We start from the raw sequence: 19,886 nt of genomic DNA on the forward strand, positions 1-19,886 counted from the left end.
CTTCTGCTGTTTCTGTGCAACATTGTTGAGTTGCCTTTTGAGACACGATTGCAAGTGCCATGAAAATTTTCCGTTAATTTCCCTTTGAAGAATTATTTTTGTCAGCATAATTCAGGTAGCAAAATATATGTGCTTGTATTTCTTCGAGGGCTTCTCCAGATGGGGTGGCCCTGGTTTCAATGACAATCACAATGTGGGGACATTTATTAGGTTGGCGTTATTGTGCCAGAGCTGTGGAAAGTGAACAGAATATTGCATACAGCCTTAGAGAAGAGTGTTTAATGTACTGTCGGGAACAAAAGTACTCAGGATGTGCGAGTGCTGGCCTAATTGTGCGTGTGTGTCACCTGGTGGCCTGGAACTCTGTGATAGCGACTGTGCAGGGCATGTGCATTTAGTGCACTTGGGGGTGCTCTGCTTTCCTTGGCTTGGTGCTGGAAGCGACCCACATTTTGAGTCGAGAAGTTGGCATGTATCTCGGCGCATGGCACCATTCTAACGAGGCATCACCAAGAGCATGCCATCAGTTGAGCATTCCTTCCTTTGGATTTTACTAGCAGTGCACCGCTGTGGGCTGCCAAAGTATTGCTTTGCATATCAAACCAAAGGATCAGAACACCATTCCGGGGGTATTCTTGGACAACCACCCCTCCCAGCTTGAATGGACCCGGAGTGTGCAATCTTCATAAAAAGTTTACAGCTAGCAGGTGACATAGGTGGAACTTGTGCATCTTATAATTTCGAAAGAAAACATTCGAAAGAGGTCCCAATAGTACATAGTGCCATACCACCATGGTATAGCTCCAGTATGTCCTGCGCATACCTTCACCCCCTGCCCTTGTGCAATGAGATGTAGATGGTTGAATGAGAAGCAGAGCAGTTCTATTAACTGTAAGTACAATGAAGACCACACATTGCCTCCTTCGTTGCCATTGTGCTGTTCTGCATCTGTCATGTACCAAATAGCTTACAACTCCCGTATATTGCAGCTTTTACTCATGCTCGAACTTCAGCATAGCTCGAGGTGATTTTGTACTGGAGCTGATGCCTTGTGCAGCACATTTACTGTGAAAAAAACTGTGCTTAAAAGTGCATTTGCTAGATGAATAATTTTGAAACCCAGGTGAAAATCTTGACCAGTATAACTACTTGTTTATGGAACAATTCCCAGTTGGTTCTATTTGGAACCAACTGGGAATTGTTCTATAAGCTGTTGTAGTTTTATTAGGACTTGTTAACACAATCACTAGATAGTAAAGTTCTCACTTCACTGGCCAGTCACTGCTGGTGCTGCAAGTGTAGTTGCAAGTGTAGTCACTCTCAGCAGAAATAATGTCAATTTTTGTGTCCTTATACAAACCACGAAAGAATTGATGTGTTGAAATTGGCTCTTTGAGCTAAATTTTATAAAGTGCTTTCAGCATTATGCTAGTAGGTGGTAGTTTTTAGTACATGTTGTAAGTGCCTATATTTTTTTTCAACTACAAGAGAATGCTGTTCTTTGAGTCAATGTGTGAAATGCTGAGAGTCGTGATGCATAAAGATGCCACAGTGTGAAATTAAAATTTTTTTGCCTTTTCATTATTACTCTTACAACCCTTGCTTATGCCTAAGCTAGACATAAATATGAAGTGCACTCTGCTCTGGTGAAGGACTTCTCATCACATCTGCATAGGGCTCAAATTTTGCAGAAGGGCCCGGACTTTGGAGAAGTGCTCTGAAAAGGCAGAAATTATGTTTGTTTTATCCCTGTGTGCTATAAATCCTTTGCATGTGTCACATTCTGGTATCTTGTATTCTGATATTCCCTTAAACTCGTCAAATTCTGCTATCTTGTTATCAAGCTGTATATTTGGTGCGGCAAATTTCTTTTTCATGGGGCCTGTTACATCTGTCACAGTAGATTTGTCTTCTTTTTGATCCTGTGGCATATTCAGAAAAGGGGAAACTGAAGATGTTTTGCGCAAACAAGAGGTTTATTTTTTAGTACATAAATTTATTGCACTTAGTTACAGCATCATATTTCAGCAGAGTTGTTAATGGCCGCTGCAAGTTATGATGGACAGTAGCTACCGACGCTCACTGCAAAGAAAGCAAGTGTGTGTCCAAAACCAGGGGAATTTAACAAACAGATTTTTAATAATGAAAATATTGTCTAATTTAGCTTTCTTGTGTCTTCTTAGGTAGGCGCAAATAAACTTCAAAATTTTTATGGTGCTCTAAATTGTCTGTGCCCAGCACCTTTGGACAAGTCACCCTACTACACTCACCTTGGCTCGGGGCCATCTGTGGCCGCAATTAGAGAGACGCTTGAACGACGGTGAGTAAAATATCCTGTGCCACCACTTTGGCTGTGTACTATCACGTCATTTTAATGACTTTGTACATGTATTTCTGATTGTAAACACGGCAACTGATCATGTCCCGGCCCTTCCTGAGCAGTAGTCTAATAATGTCAGCTTAATGCAGGCAGGCTTAACTAATGTCAGGCAGGCTTAATGAAGTTGTGGTCACCTCAATGAATAACTCTTAGCAGAAAGATTATGAAACTACAATGTTTTAATCCTTTATAAAATGCAAGCTGTATGCGTGCCTCACATGCATGCAAATGGTAAAATTGCATTAAGAATGACTCTAGAAATTGAATGAAATCACTGTCAAGCCGTTTCTAACACTGGTTTTGTAGAAAACAGGCAAGCACATTTGTACCAATGACTTCGTAAAAAGACTTCAAATGTGGTATGTATTCGTCCGTGGTCTTATCTAAGAAAACTTTTAATACAGTTGAAAATTGCTTCAATAAGTATTATGAGGCAGTTGACTGATGAAAAAGGCTAAAGCTTTTTAATTTTATTTTTCCCGCCAATAATGGTCACTGAAAACTCTACACCCGCACCTGTAAAAAAAACACAGGACACCAAGGAGGTCTATTAGCGAAAAAGAAAAACACACTGAGTGTTTCTGTTGATCGTTTGGTAGTATTCAGCACGCAAAAATATGTTATATAGGTGCTACATTGTCCGTTTGCAAAGGCCATAACTTGAAGTAAGTGGGGCAACATGAGTCCCACAGCCTTTACAAAGGTTAAACAAAAGGATGCAATACTTATTTAGCAGCACTTTTCACTAATGCTTCCTGCAAAGGTTGGCGATTAATATCTCTTCAAGGCAAGGTCATAATGGCATTCACATGCTCCTAAGTATGCTCAAGAAATTTATAAATAAAACTGATGTAGAAGCTTCATGTAGATTGTTAGAAGCTCTGTAGCCAGTGTACAGGCCCCTGAATGTGTAACAGTATTTGTTCGTTTGGTTTTTGTCACTACTAGTGTCACTAAGCAGAAACGAAGTGTGCTGAAAAAAAAAAATGATAAATGCCTGTTCCCAAACATCACATTTTTATATTGCATCACATTGTGGTATTTTACTGTCTGCCCATTATTCGCTGTAGCAAATGTTTGAAAAGGCCATAACTTTATAATGTTGTTGCTGCATACCATTAGTGAGTTCTGTGTTGCAATATGATATGTTTTGTACCATTTTTAGGATTTAAGGCTACCTTATTGCTCCTGAAAATTTGACAAAAGGTGTGTTACATCTTGGAATGCCTTTTCAACTTCTGTTGTGAACAGCACATTCCATATGATATGTCTTTGTGGCCACATTACCATTTTCTAAACCATGTTCATGAAATTAATTTGTATTACTCCTAGCCAAGTTGACATCATGGAAAGTGGAAGTTTTTCCAGGTCATATTTTTTCGTGAACATGGTTTTGACTGTGTACATGCTACTGAACCGCAAGGCTATAATAGGTATTCACAGACGCAGAGGTATGCGCTTACAGATTATACTGTCGTCGAGAATGATGGCATGACGTTGTTCATGGTAGGGGCAAGGTACAAAAGGATGTTATCTATCTCATTGCTGCCTAGGCTGAATGTGACGGGCACTGCGCTGCGCATTGAGAAGGTGCTGTACACGGGCAAGGAGGGCAAGACGAGCCAGGGCTGTCCTGTGGCCAAGTGGGTGATTCGGCGCAGCGGTCCCAGTGAGAAGGTGCTGGCTGTGCTGCGGCATCGGCAGGGCCATCGCTGTCAGTCTGCCTACATTGTGATGGCCATTGTGGCCTGGGAGGGTGTTCATGCTGACCTGGCCGATGACCTGTACCACACAGTTGTGAACAAAACAGTCAACTTTGGCTTCCCCACTCAGCGCCGCTGTGGCACCAACGAGCAGTGAGTTCTGCTTTCGACTTGTGGGGCATGACTCGCGTGTGGTTGAAGTGCATGCGGGGTGGTGCTGGTAGATGGACGAACATGAAGCTGACAGCACAGGCTAAGGTCCATGTTTTGTGTGGAAAAAAATCACACAGATAAAACTACCTGAGAATATTGCAGTTCAGTGTAGAGGTGTGTGCATACTGTGACTGGAAATATGTACAACTTTTTTCATTAGTTATGATTACATCACGAAAGTCTGAGCTCATTGGTGATACTTTTGAATTCACTACAAACAAAGCAAAAGGGGTTTTACTGGGAAAATGAAGTATCAAAACAGTTTGAAAACTTTATTGCCACATTCTAACAGCAACCACCTTGAATACATGTTGCACAGATGCTGAAACCTTTGTCTTTTCTGAGGGTAATAGCAAAATGAGAAACTGATTATTTGTGTACTGATTGCAACAATTCGATCAATTCTGTTGCTTTTGTCACCCTTTGAAGGCAATACTAAGCATGGGGCTAGCATTTTTATGTGTTTGTTTTTGAGGTATTGTAATAAGCTACAAAAGTATATGTGAATAAGTGCAATCATTGAGCGCTTGGAGAAAAGATTGTAAATGGTAATTTTGTAAAGATGCCATAATTTTCAAATACCCTTTCATGCTACTGTTTGTGATGGTAAGTGTGCTGTCACAAACTTGAGGTACGGCTAGCTCTCCTGAACTTGCTTTATTGCAAGTTCAGGGTGAATGTGCCAAGAGAATTCCGTGACTAAAGTGATATCTTTATTCAACAGGATCACAACAGATCAGCCCAAACCGATAAGGCTTGTTGGGTTGTACATGGCGGTCGGGGAGGGCAACGTGTACGGATGAAGTCGGGGAAACCAAACATGCAAAACTAGCGGGACCGATAACTCCACTGTCAAACAAAATACATATTTTTCTTTAAATATTGATTTAAACAAAAGACATATTTTCTCTTAAAAGGATACTGAGGACAGCTTAAAGTTTGTCTGCATAGATAGATTACCACGTTCTGACGACAAAGGTGCTACTTTCAGTGAAAACGGAGCTTTTATAAGCTGGAAAAGGTAGAAAAATGGAATACAGTTGTCGCTACCCCTAGACCGTTTTCGCAAGCAAACTGTGGTGCATCGAGACTGATTTTTGTGAAGTGCTAGCCCCCCTTTCCAAAGAAGCGGGTGGGGATGTGAGGGTGCAAGGCGATGTAGCTTCTTTTGCCTCGTCACTGTTAATCCACAGAGAGCTAGAAACTAGCTGGAGGCTAGCTGACACTGACAAATTAGTGCGTGCATGTGTAAGCTACAATTAGAGAACGGAAACAGGTGCAAAGAATACATATGTTTAGAAGAAGATTCTATGTTAAACTTAGTTCTGTTAAAAAGCAGTGCCAAGAATGCCAAGGATGATAGTAAAAGCACTGTAGAAGGTAAAACTAGCTCCAACAAAAGCAGAGTGAACAAATTAAAAAAAAACAGTAAGGAAAGCAGAGAGACAAAAGATCTCAGGTGACCACTGCTGCTTCTGTGGTATTGTAGGTGTAATGCGTGCCAACGCCATATTATCGCAGGCCTGCCTTTTATTCCAGATTACATAACTTACATGTGTTGTATTACGTAATGTGCATGCGACAGAGAAACTGAAACTAAGCAAAACTGAAACTAAGAAAGAAGTGGTACTGAAGCTTCTACAGTTACATGTGTGACATAACAGCTTGCTTTTGTAATCATCTTTAGTTTTAATTGTTTTTGCTTTGTTAAGCAAGAGTTCACAGAAAAGAAGAATATGTTTTAGCATACAAGAAAATAAATCGGCTTCTAGAGTAAAGTGCCAAGGTGCACAAGCAAAAAGAAACATGAAGGTGAGAAGGAATGAGACAATTTACTCTATTTTTATTTGACGAAAGAAAACAATGCAGCAGAATGCCCTTGCAATATTACCAGTCACTCAGCCGAATGTTGAATTTTTCAAAACGAAATGCTTACATTTATGCAGACTGTCCTGGCTGAGCACAAATGCCTTGTGTAATTGTGAATCAAATGTCATCTTACTAAGTATTCGAAAAAGACAGTAAATATTGTGTCATTTAGAGTTAGCCAGTATTTGGGAAAGATTTAATCTCACCATTTTGTGTAGTTATGTTACTTAAAAAAAAAACCATGATGTTCGCCAGCATCAAAGTTTCTCGTATGTTTGAATGAAAAACAAAAAAGTGGTTAGTCAAGTTCTTAAGAAAGATTATTTTCCTTGTAGTTAGGTAAATTTATTGCTATACAGTACCTAGGTGATGCAGCAATGTACTTCTTCATGGAGGTTACCATGGCTTTCATACTGACATGGAGAAATGACACACTGAGCTAAATGTAAATTAACAAAGCCATTGATGACAGGTTGTCTTAACATGTTATGAAAGCGTATCCGCTGCTCTTTGCCTTTTTTTTACATATGATATTTATGGGGCTTGTTGTTGCTGTTTGTGGATATAATTGCAGACATCTTCTGTTTAGTGTCAGTTCCACCCACTCCGCTTTCCATGCGTTCTGTTTAAATTTTATCCCTTTTTCAGACGAACATGTGCATGCCAAGGAATCGACTCGGAAACCTGTGGTGCTTCCTTCTCATTTGGCTGCTCGTGGAGCATGTACTACAATGGCTGCAAGTATGCAAGGAGTAAAGCTGTTCGCAAGTTCAAGCTCTCAGAGCAGTCTGAAGTGAGTGGATGCTTTCAAGTGACATAGGTCAATTGCTGGGCGTAGCATTCGCCAGTTCTGATTAAGTGTTTGCTGTCGCAGCTGAAAGAGTATGAAAAGTTATTTGTTTTGTTTTCATGCTGTGACAATAATAATAATAATAAAAAAGGCATGGCTTTAGTGGGAAAGTGCCCAAGATAACGCACCCTCTTATGAGGTTGTATTGTTGACAACTTCCTCTACTTGTTACCCTACCAGTAGCATGTTGCTGTCTGCTGGATTCCTGGTTGGTGCATATGGTACAATATTCACACTTTGTGTTCAGGCTCTGGACTGAAATGAGCATTAAAATCATGAAGATATATACAGGCTGTTTCACACTTCGAGGGAAACTGGGAGCTTGTGGCCGCCGCGCTTCCAAAATTGCTGCCGCCAACACCCAGCGAGAAGGGACGAAACCAGATTCATGTGTGGAAAGAGCAGCCGGACATGCTCGTTGCACATGCACCTTTGCCGCCGATTCTACCCGGCTGTTGACAGCAGTGATATGTGCCGCCAGTTTCCCTCTAAGCGTGAAACAGCCTGTACTTAAGTAATCTGCACTCTCTTTTTGACTGGGTGACTGCATTCAGGTGCAAACGAAATTATATGCTTCTTTGTGTAATAAATAAGGTGATAGCTCTCATTTCAATATGTTACCATGGCGCAAATGTCAGGCTGCCTGTACACTGTTGGTACCAGAACCATTGGAAATACAGTAGAAGCCCGCTCTTACATTTTTCACGGGACCACCAAGAAAAAAAATACATACCAGCAGGGAAATGTGGTAGCCAGGAAACATAGTAGCTGGGAAGCACATGCATAAAAAGGTTTACACTGTTGCTTGACTTTTTTTTTTAAATATTTGTTTTACTTCTAGTAAGGGGAACATGCTTCGCTAGAGTTCGCAATGATTTGCGGCTCTCGCAGTAGTTCGCATACACAGAAAGTTCTAAACGCCCCGCAATGGCTCTCCATCTTCCTGAGCAGCTGTTGGTGGAAGGGAGGCAGTATCGAAGAGGGCAGGCACGCAGAGCTGGCAATGGACACGCGTGCGCGCTTCTGTACTATTTTCGTGGCAGCCGCTTTAATCCTGCACAGTCCTCCTCTGCTGGAAACTGGAAATTGCATTTTCAAGCTGCAGGCAACAGGGAAATGCGGATGACCGAAACGTGCCTCGGGGCCAACCTGTGCAACTGCATCATGTACATCGCTGCTCGCGGGGCGTTTGCTGTGGCATGTTTCGTTTTGGTATCTTCGGTCGCTCGCACCGCGGTGGTGATGGAACTGCACCAACAGCCGCTACAAACTTCTCGCCGCTCATAAGTGGGCTCTGCATAGGCATGGGCACAGCATGCTAGAAGCCGCAAAACACGGTGACAGTCAAGCGTCGATGTAGTCGTATTCCACTTCAGCCCGTATGCCGGTGCTGTTCTGCGCGTGCTAAACGTGGGTTGTCAAAATGCACTGGGTGAACCACTATCATGAAGTGACATTCACAACGTAGCATGTGGGAAAGCAGTCACAGTTGAGACGTAAAAGCCAAGTTTGTATTGTATGGGTTTCTATGGGAGCTTGGATGGGACTGGCTTAAGAAAGCGCAGCTTCTGGGTATATAACAGCGGCGTCCTACTGTAGTACGTAACCTTTGTAAATGCAGACATGAAGCTTTTATGACATCATGCCTAAGAGTAGTAAAATGTGGCAGTATGATTAGTTCGTATGTCTGACTTTTTCTGGCATTGTGAAGCATTTTATTTAGGGCTGTGTGAATATTCGAAATGTCAAATACAAGTCGAATATGTTTGTTATTCGGCTGATCTTCAATTTGAGAAATTGATATTCGAAAATTTCCAAATACGCTCAGCAGCGATCAAATACCATGTCGACTTTCATAAATCCCAGTGTGGGAAAACCACACTGTGTGGACAAATTATCTGAAGAACCAGTGTAAAGTGTCAAGAAAACAGTACAAAGGCGCCCACTTTGCTTTCGTCTTTGTTGTTTGTCGCATGGACTGATCACATTTGTATGCTGCTGGGTTTGAACCTCATGCGAAATTCCCTAAGTGGGTTTCCTCACATATCTCACGTGATGGTACAAGATGGCTGACCACCCGCTTGTGTCGTGTGGGGATGTGGGGATCAAATCACAAAAATCTCGAAAAAATCGGATTTTAGAAAGCAGTGGATTTGGCATCTAATAGGTTATTTTAATTATATCCCGAAAGCAGCCCAGAAATGATTTTAAAAAATGTTTTGTGACCGTGCGTACAAAAAAACTGGCTTAAATCTCCGTGAAAACGTCAGTTTCCTTAAAAGTGACTATTGACCTGTCTGCTCTGCTTGCAGAAAGCATAGCATGACAATGGCTTGATTGATTTTCATGCGATTTGTTGCATTGGGTTCTTTGATAAATTCTTCATGCAGTGACGTTCTTATATTTCTAAATTACTTTCTCATTTTTTCTCTCTACCACTAATTTGACATGATGATTATGAGTGCATTATGTAGCGTGGCTATAATTTTCTGTGTAGAAAAAAGTAAGGCTGCTAAAAATCTTTGGAGAATATTGCTGCATTAACCATTCCTTTGGGTAAAACGTAAGGGTGACTGTAGGCTCCTACCATGTTCTATTGTCATGCCAGACTTTCTGCAAGTTTGGTATAGCAATGAAGCATATACAAATTTATAATGTCAAAACTACTTAAGAGATATCAATGAAATTTTGTGTATAAGCATTCAGTAGGCTTCCCAAAAATGTTGCGAAATTTCATTGCTGTACACCGAAAAAAAAAAAAAAAAAAAATTCACGTCCAATCCTCGCATTCCCCCTTAATGTTTTACATACTTAAAGGTGCACTGAAGAGGATTCTGAACTTGTCTTTTTGCCGCGGGAACTCGATCTACACGTTCCTAGCATTCTTAGAAACTGCGACTTATTGCCCTCTGTGGCCGATTTCCCTAATTAAATCGAATTAACGTCCGGCTCCCGCCTTTATTTTTTGAATTCTCCGCGTACGGTGGGCGGAGTCGACCAACGCGTGAAGTGCCTTTCAGCCAGCTCCGTGGAGGCTTTGCTTTCGATTTATTTTGTTTTTTAGGTTTCCATGAATAAATAGTTTCATTCGCAGATAATATAGCCGCAAAATAAGCCCGAAGAAATAACAATACGCGCGGACTATTTGCTACTACGGACTACTACGTATTACTCCGCTGATGGCAGAGCGGCAAGCCGCTACGGGACTGGGTGAAAGGCGCTCTACGCGTTGGTCGACTCCGCCCACCGTACGCGAGAGAATTTAAAAAAAGGCGGGAGCCGGACATTAATTCGATTTAATTATGGAAATCGGCCACACAGGGCAATAACTCGCAGTGTCTAAGAAAGCTCGGAACGTGTAGATCGAGTTCCCGCGGCAAAAAGACAAGTTGAGATTCCTCTTCAGTGCATCTTTAATGCCCCCATCCATGACACTGATTCTATCACTTTCACAACTATTCTAGCATGAGCTCCGACACATTGTTTTGGCCAACTCAACTATGATATGCAAGAAACCTCACTTGCAGAATTTCGCAAGAAGATTGAGTGAGGTGTCACGGCAAGAGATCGTGCATAAATCCCGCCTATTGCATGGTGCACTGTAGCTCACTCACCTCCATCCTGCATGTGTCAGCAGGCGTGGCAGCGATATGTAGGAGGGCCCCTGTCCAGGCACGTAGCCAGAAAAGTTTTGTGGGAGGTGTCCAAAGCAATTTTTTGTACCGGTGGAGAGAAGTTGGCCAAAGAGAAAGCTTGGGTGGGGTGGAAGGGAAGGGACTGAGCTCAGTTTCGGAGGAGCAGCCAGAGCCCCCTAGTGCATAGTTTTTGATTCCCGAGCTTCGTCACCAGCCCACGGCAACGGCGACTACCGGCTGCGCATTTACTAGCCGTTCGAATCCAGCTGCCCGGCATTTTCGGATGCCAACTGATACGTCGCTGGTCACTTCTTTTAACTTCTAGAAGCAGTCACACCATTCTGACATCAGTGTGCGTACCCTCGTTTATGTCTGTGTTGTTCTTCCAGCACGCCAAAACTGTGCACTCGTCATGGGCTTCTTGCTGTCTGTGCAATGGAGCCTCCTCACAAGGCTTCACTGCATTTTCGGCAGGTTACTTTTTTCGGGGGCTGGTTGGAGTTGGGGAGGGAGGGGCCTTTTATAACTGGACCTTGGGATAATTCACACACTTCTTCTGGTCCCTTGAAGTCCGAATTATTAAGGTTTTACCAGTGCTAGTCATGTTAATTCATGAATTTCATTTTGTTACTCATTTCGCATGATCACATTACAGGTTACATACTATTATGCTGTCTGATCAAGTAGTACTCATTTCTGTACATGTCTTTGTATGGTGCCAAATCAGTTTAGTTTTGTTTATTTTGATTGCAAGGACTTCATATTATTTTGAAAAAAATAAGGAAAATGACATTTGCCTATTTACCCTGTTCTGAATTTTTTTAACCTTTGATATTCGAAGGAATTTTTCTTCACATTCATATTTGATTCATATTCGAAAATTACAATATTTGCACCCCCCTAATTTTATGACTTTTTTTTGTCTGTTCTTCATTACATTTAAACTTTCAACTACTACCCTATCAGAAGCCATAGTGACGGCATAGTTGTTGGCATCTTCCCTATTAACAAATGCCCCACATGCGGAATGCATGCTTTGAACGTGCTTGTGGCACTTCCCTTACCGTCCGGCTTGGAAATTGTTGAGTTGTCATGTGCACAGCTTGGTAATGTAGATGTAGTTTCAGTGGTGGAGTTTGCAATGGAGTAAGGGCAGCTACACTTATAACTGCACTGCTTGTCACACACAGGAACAGGAGCTGGAAGAGAAACTGCAGCAGTTGGCCACTGACATGGCTCCCTTGTATGCTAGAGTTGCACCAGAGTCGTACAAGAACCAGGTGTGTCTTATTTAGTACTTGTGCTACCTGTGGCCATCTTTTCTCTGTTCATTTTGAAAGAGCTGTTTTGACATTGTTTTTTGTCTCCTTCTTATTTTTTCTCTCAGACCGAATTTGAGTCTGAAGGGATATCATGTAGGTTAGGACTGAAACCGGGAAGGCCATTTTCAGGTGTTACAGCTTGTGTGGACTTTTGCGCCCATGCCCACAAAGATCTACACAACATGAATAACGGCTGCACTGTTGTGAGTACCTTTCAAAAACTTGATTTCAGGTTTGTTAAGTTGTGCATGCTGTGCAGCTGGTGATAAAATTTAGTTCTCTACTCATGAATGATGAATGATATTATAGAGTTGGTTCATGTCCATAGTAGAAGACCAATTATTAGTTACTTCCTTGGCTTATGTGTAGTTATAAACTCAGGTGGTAATGGGGGTATTATTGTTATTAACATTGAGTGTTTTCATGTAGCTATGTATAAATTTTGGGGATTATTGGTATAATGGTAAAATATAGTAATTATAATATTGCATCTTCACTACAATATCAGGATAAACTTTGTAGCTCTTTCTATAAAAGGTTGGCAGTATAACCTCAAGAAAAGGTTGCCTGCCTTTCAGGTTTACTCTTGCACAACATGGACAAATAATAAATGCATGTCAACATCTTTTTTCTTTTAACTGCTGTATGATGTTTTATGAAGTCATTTAAAACTACAGAACTATAAATAGATTAACCTTCTCAATAGTGCTTAAGAAATTTGCCCAGAGTGTTCATTTCAAGAACAACGATAAAATGCGTCATGTGCATGCATTTTACAAAAGAAGAGTATATATTTGATGCATAGCAGAAATCATCTAAAGCAAGGACTATTTGTATTCGTGGGATTCCTGTAGATTTTTTTCTCATGGTGCTATTGTGGCTTTGTTTGGATATCAGAGTATTCAGTTCTCTGCTAAGTGGAGTAATGGAGCATAATATTTTACACACGGCTGTACCACTGTGCATTAGTACAGTGGTAGAGCCTATGATGTGCATTAGTACTTTCTGTGTTGTAATTATGGCAACCTTAATTTTACATGACAGAAGCCAACAGTCACCAAAACCAAGGAACATAGGGGATTTTTTTTTAATTTGTGGTTTTAATTTGTGATGCTCTACCCACTGAGCTACAGTGACGGCTGCCCAATCTTCTGCTTTCGGCATTTAAGGAGAGGGTGGGGGGCGGGGCATTCAAATCGCAATAAAATGGTCAGAATAATTCTTTCTGTTTTCAGTTACTCTACCTGCTCTTATGCCTTGTTTTCTGTGCTGCTGTCTCAAAGTTTCGTTGCAGAAATCAACTGCGAATTACTCTTAAACTTTTGTTTTGTGAACCGCAGTGCTATTGCATATCTGGGAAACACTCGAAAAACCAGCGTTTTTCTCCGTTCCAATGTTTTGACTGGACTCTGACCTTGTGGAGCAGATTTCTTTGCGACTATTTAGTCTGTTCTGACCCTGTTTGTTTTGTTGCACTTACATAACTCTACTATATGCAGTGACAGTCTTTAGATTGTAATTTTGATAGATTGTAGGTTTTTCATACAACAACTTGTTTAGTTTAGACATGACAATGCCAACTTTTTAGTAAAAAAAATGTAAACAAACAAAAAGTTATGTTCTGGAAAAAAGAAATTATCATGCGTAGCACATATTCAGAAATGCAGTGAATGTTCAACCAGTCTTATACCACATTTTGTTGAGTCTGCAGGCTTTCCAAACTGTAGAGAAAAGAAATTGCTGAAAAAAAATGCTGTTCAGGTATAGTGCTGGAATTTCTTGCACTTAAACTTTGAAAGAATTACTAACTTGCAAAAACATTTTTATCAAAATTCATCAAAAAGTAAGAAACTTTGTTTTGAAAGCTGCATCCCCCCTGTAAGGCATAGAGTTTCTCAGTACAGCCCTGAAGGAAAGCTGGCGCCACCATCCATGCGAGTTTCTTATGCCATCTTTGACCGGTCACCTCTTCGATCGCTGTAGAATGCTGTGAGAGAGGACTGCACATGTGGCTGATCCAAACTAAACTCTCTGACTACATTTGGTTGGCTCTTTCCGAGTGCTCACCTCTTATTCAGAGCGCTACTTGACACTGCAACATTCTTCCCAGAGTGGTAGTAGTGCCCTGGGTCACTTGGGTACTCCCACCAATCCTAGCACAGCGTCTGCATGGCGGCAATATGCGATGGGGCAGCTGGCGGCGGTGGTGGGCGGTGGAGTGGTTCTGTGGCAACGTTTTGATGCTGTTGTGCTCAAGTTATGCACAAGCTTCCAGGCAACAAAGTTCATCAGTATGTGCCGGTGTCTCGGAGCGTTTCTTTACTATGCGTAGCAGCATAGATCACCGCGCTAACATCGGTGGCTGATGTTGAATTCCTGTGGCACGTCGCGAGCGCTCCGCCGAATCACGTACGGCGCGCGTAGCTCCGGCAGAGATCGCTCCCTCCCATTCTGCAAGTGGAATGCAGGTGCTCCTGCAGGGGCACAAGAAAAGCTCTACATTCAGCCAACATGGCAGCGCGTGTCAAAGCGGGGCCTTTTGCTTCACCACCGATTCATCCTTGCTGCCACTCTGTCTCTTGTGTTCACACACGACAAATGAAAGGTGCACAAAGCTTTTGCTTTGTCAGAAAATGCCCGCACCACAAAATTTCAGCCATAAAACGTGCCAAATTTTCATATTGCTTCCTTATTTACAGACCTAGGCTTAGCGAGTATGTGTCCTCTGATGTCAGAAAGCGTGGGAGGTTCAAACAGAACTCTGGTTCAAACAGTTAACGATTTTGCTCTAAAAACCGGCATTCTGTTAATACAGTTTTTTATTTATGCAGTGATTTTTATTTATGTGGACGTGAACAAAATTAAAATGAATTATAATTGGGGCAGTTACCATTGAGTTTTGGCTGAGGGTGCTGCATGTGGCTAATAGTCCAAAAAAAGGTCAAAAAGGTTCCTTGTATGTTGCCCGGATCACCACGTGGCGACAGCAGGAATGAAGCAGCTGTAGCCAGTCGTGACAGGAAACAGACGCGGGGTAAAGGAAAATGTCACGCTGGGTTCTGGTCAGATCTGATGATTTTGGCAGAGCAAATATTGCTGCTCATCGGAGCAATCCAGGATCGACACCTGAGCCTGATCTGTCATTGGAATATGATTGCTCCAAACAGAGCAGAAAAATTTAATCTCGATCTGCCGTTGGAATTCAAACACAAGCCAGCAGCATTTGCAAGTGTGGAAAAGGCTTAGTGTGAGAGGCCTCCTGTGGTGCCTGCATTTTTGTTGACAAGACATCTTTGTGGCGCCATTATTGTGGCTGCAAATGCAGTAGGTGTTCATTATTGCATACAATGCAAAAAAATATATATGTGGACAGTGAAAGGGCAACATTTTTGTAGCTTATAGTTGCACTGTCAGCTGGCAGACTGATCGGGATGACAGTGCTGACCAAGCTCGAAAGTCATGTTGCAGTGCTGATCAAACAGATCCTTGTCAGTGGAATATGGATGTGCTTTGACAGAAAGGTACTATACAGAATAAATAAAATGTGCCATGTGTGTCGACTAATCGGTGCCAAGTCAAAAGCTTTCATGTTTTGCTTCTGTCATGAAACCGTTCTCAACACTGCTCGCATATTTGGCTTGACGGCACCTCCTCTGACTTAGATTTAGAACTTGCCCAGATTTGCGCCAGAGGATCAAAGCGACTTGTCAAAGACGTCATTAAAGAGTACTTCATCCACTGCGATGATGCTGGTAAGATGAGGTTTTTTATTGGGCTTGGCTAGTGCTGGGCCAGAAACGTGGATTCTGCCTTTGAATCAGCAGCTGCACTGCGATGCTCTCCTCTGCATGCAGATAAAATTATGGAAACTTTCACAGCATTTCTTCGAGATTTGCTGCGAGAACAGTCATATTTTTATGGCTGAATCCACGTTTCATGCCCAACAGTAGCCAAGCCAAATAAGAAACTTCATCTTCCCAGCATTCCTGTGACTCTCCTTGGTGAATGGAGTGCAGCGCTGCCTGCTTTCCCTCTAGGTAATATTAAGAAACTCTATGCCCTTTAAACTATTGTCAATTAAAGGGGAAAAAGAGGCCGCCGCATTAGCTCAGTGGTTATGGTGCTCGGCTGCACAAAGACGCGGGTTCAATCTCTGCTGCAGGGGTTGCATTTTAATGGAGGCAAAATACTAGAAGCCCGTGTACTGCGCGTTGTCAGTGTATGTAAAGAACCCTAGGCGGTCGAAATTTCTGGAGCCCTTCACTGTGGCATCCCTCTTAGCCTAAGTCGCTTTGAGACGTTAAACCCCCGTAAGCCATAAAGGGGAAAAAGAAAACGTAATGTAGCGTTAATTACCAAATGATCCTTGCCTCTTTACTGTGTGAAAGTGCATAAAGTTAAGCAGGATTACAAAAATAACATTTATAAAAAGAATTCAAGAAACAAAAGGTAATATTAGTGATCCTAGATGTAGGGCATAAAGACAAGGTATAAACTTTTCTTTTTGTCTTTGTACCATTCTTTAACTTTGATGTTTATGAGCTCTTTGGATTGCACTGATAATTTTTTCTCTGTATTTTATTGTTTACTTTGCGGTTTGGCAACACCTTCTGTTGCAATAATGGAGTGAACTAATATAGCTTTTTGATCTTGGCAAGGGAATGGTACACTTAAGGCTAAAGAACTATTCAATGGCCTGTGGGAATGTGTTTTTTTTTGGTCTCATAAAGTACACAGAAAGCATTTATAAAACAAGATAAGTGTTTCTGACATGATTAGGGATGCTGGTGCTGTGAGTGAAAGTTCTCATAGGTTCTCTCACACCTGTGAGGTTTAAGTTGTGGCCGTGGTGGGCAAGGCTTGAACCTTGGTTTAAGTAGTAACAGCAAGAGACACCACAGCCCCCGAATTAAAATCCGCTAGCATAGCAACCTATCCATGTGCATTGTGATTAGAACTTTGTTTGTTTGTTTGTGTGTGTGTGTGTGTGTGCGTGCGTGCGTGCGTGCGTGCGTGCGTGCGTGCGTGCGTGCGTGCGTGCGTGCGTGCGTGCGTGCGTGCGTGCGTGCGTGCGTGCGTGGATACCAAATGTTATATTGCTCAAGGAGACAAGTATAAATGGTCCTCGTGGTTAAACTGCCTTGTTCACATTTAGATTTCACTCAGAGACAGCATTTGGCATTGATGTTTTAGTGCAGGACTTGCCTGTTTTTTCATCAAAATTAGTATGGGTTGTCTGTGGCAATGGTGGGCAAGAAAAAAAAATGAAGATGTTAAATTTTACAGAGGAAATGATGGTGGTGCCGTTTTTTGCAGAGGATGCAAAACTAATGCCAGAAGGACCCGACCCATAGCCCACATTCCTCTAGTGACAGATGCCCCATGATGCTCCCACTACAAAATTCAGCTTTTTAGCTTGGCTCCAGGCTACCCATTTTTTACAGATTTATTCTGTAAAAAGCAGAGAACACCTAGGCCCAAACATAGTATTAAAGAGTACCTCCATGTTGCCTCCATGTGAAATTTGATCTTGAACAAGTCAGGGGTCTAGCTGGGAAAATCGTGTTTGCCTTTGTCTTCCTGAGTGTCTAATAACCTGCATGTCTAAGCACTGATGCGTGCATCCACATTGTGTGAAAAAGTGTTAGGATGCAGCTAATGATGTTTACATCACAAGGGTTGGACTGTGATGCAGAGCCATCGCATGGACTATCCGGTTCTTTCTTTGCATGTCTGCACAGGTTCCTTTACAAGCACACATAACTAATTTACCTCTTTAAGCTGTGGGGAAGCTTCGGAAATCCATGTTTGCCATGATGCCTTTTTCAGGTAGTGACCCTGACAAAGCATAGAGGATTCGAGAAAGGCGATGATGAGCAGCTGCATGTGCTTCCATTGTACGTACTTGATCCAACTGATGAATGTGGGAAAAAAGATGGATTTTTTGAAAAGGTGAGTGGCTTTACTAACAATGATATGTGAGGGCCTAAAAGTGCTCAGGGGTAGCTCTTAGTAATTTTATGTGTTGATCGCTTACCAAAAGAGTCTCAGAGGACATGTCCAGAATCAAAAGTTCATGCAGAAGTATGTGCTGAGGTCAGTGGTAAATCAACAGTCCAGCTATTTGCCTTGAAACAAGAATTTTCTGTTTTGTTTCATCAGTTTGTTTTGCAGACTGCAGCAAAATATTGCATATACAAAGCCTCCAGTAAGCGCTCTGTGAGTGGGCTCGTGTTGTTCCTTTCCTGTTTTTTTTTTTATCTACAGAGTACACTTGGGGCCCATAATTTTTGTGTAAAGCCGGATTTCACCTGATTCTCGCACCCCAAGCTGAGTTCTTAAATATTGGGTTAAACCTGGTTCCTGCCTGAAAATGCATTTTAAGGAAAGTGTAATTTGTCAGTGTACTAAGCTGAAGGCACTGCACAGAAACTAGTGGAGGTCTTCTACTTTTTTTTAGAACAATGTTTTCAGTTAGCTGATGGTTTTTCACCTTCTTTAATGCTTGCTTTTCATGGCATGGTTTAATCTGTGGGTAACGTCAAAAACCAGGCCTTTAAGACGAGAAGCCAGAACACAGGCACTGACGGGACATTTTAGTGGCACCAATGTATCAAGCGTTTTGACCATGCTAATGACGCCCTGTTCCAAGGCATTTTAGATGGCTACTGCGATGTTTAATGTTTTTGCACAGTGCAAAGGCAGGCAAGTCTAGCAAACCATGGAAATGTTGCACACAGGCATGGTATTGTGCATGATAAAACAGTTGGCATCATGAACAAGAAAAAAAAAAAATTAATACCTGACGTGGAGAGCACTTTCTTGTTGCAAGCTGTCAATTCTGGACTGTTTATGAAAGTACTAATGAGCGCATGTAGGCAATTTTGTGTTGCAAACAACAGTGTGCGCTAGTAGTCACTTGATTTTGTTGGACCAAATAGCCTGAAGAAACCCGACATATGAAAATCTTTTATGGCTAACCTGGTTTCAACCTGAATTGAAACTCGAAATATAGCGCCTGATTTCTAACCCCAGAATCCCTAAAAAAAATGAAACCCAAGTACAAAGGGCCCCAAGTACACTGCAGATTCAGTAAATTTAAAAATGCAGCATTTCACAAAGAAGTTGAGACAGCATAGCATCAAGTAATTATAGTGATTATATTAATATGTGTCTTTCCTTTATAGTCATACATTTGCAAGCACCTTATCACTCAAAAATGGGGCCATTCATTTTCTTTTTAAATTTGGGGAGTGAAAATTAGGTGCAATTTTTTTTAGTTCAATATTGGGTACAAATCTTGTTTTTCAAGAAATAATTTTCTAATTCAGGTTTTTTCCGTTTTTTTTTTTTCAAACAAATTCTCACATGAAGTGCTGTATTTTATGCTTACTCTTTTGTAAACAATCTATAAATGGTAGGCTGTGCAAATAAATTACTTACCTATCAGACATTTTCTCCCTTATTTACTACTAATTCTTTGTTGCGGACATTACCATTGCCATGTGCGACATTTCATCATCTGTGCTAGGCTTGCCCTCCCTTCCACGAACACTTCGAACACATTCTTTCAATGCCACAACTGCTGCCAGAGCATCACTGGCATGTGCTGCACTTGGTGAAGTGATGTCAGTTAGAGATCAGGCTAGTACCTCTGTGGCAGCCGTGGCCAGGATCGAACCTGTCTCTTCAGAAAATCAGATGAATATTCTTTGTGCCAATTCTTCTTTTGTCGCCCAAGAGGTTGAAATGCCTAGAGTTGTCTGTTATAATTAGTAGTATGTGCTAATGTACCCAATCGTAGCTCGGTTTTTACCTCATTTTGCATTTCATGGGAATGCAGTGTCATTTCCTCTCATATATGATGATTATGGTGATTGTGGATTTGAAATCTGCTGTAGTATTACCAACATT

At 41.7% G+C, this 19,886-nt stretch overlaps 1 protein-coding gene across 5 annotated transcripts in view; it reads left to right on the forward strand.

The window, feature by feature from the left end:
- Tet (Ten-Eleven Translocation (TET) family protein) overlaps positions 1-19,886 on the forward strand; it is a 185,756-nt gene that overhangs the window by 156,093 nt on the left and 9,777 nt on the right. For all 5 annotated transcript variants that reach the window (XM_089582649.1, XM_089582651.1, XM_089582650.1 and 2 more), the window contains 6 exons: positions 2,239-2,320; positions 3,934-4,236; positions 6,814-6,958; positions 11,841-11,930; positions 12,038-12,175; positions 17,802-17,924. In XM_089582649.1, the coding sequence (XP_089438775.1) occupies positions 2,239-2,320; positions 3,934-4,236; positions 6,814-6,958; positions 11,841-11,930; positions 12,038-12,175; positions 17,802-17,924 (881 nt within the window). The remainder of the gene's footprint in view (positions 1-2,238; positions 2,321-3,933; positions 4,237-6,813; positions 6,959-11,840; positions 11,931-12,037; positions 12,176-17,801; positions 17,925-19,886) is intronic.

Source organism: Amblyomma mixtum, chromosome 3, assembly GCF_055824585.1.
Source record: "Amblyomma mixtum isolate Tamu chromosome 3, ASM5582458v1, whole genome shotgun sequence".
NCBI lineage: Eukaryota > Metazoa > Arthropoda > Arachnida > Ixodida > Ixodidae > Amblyomma > Amblyomma mixtum.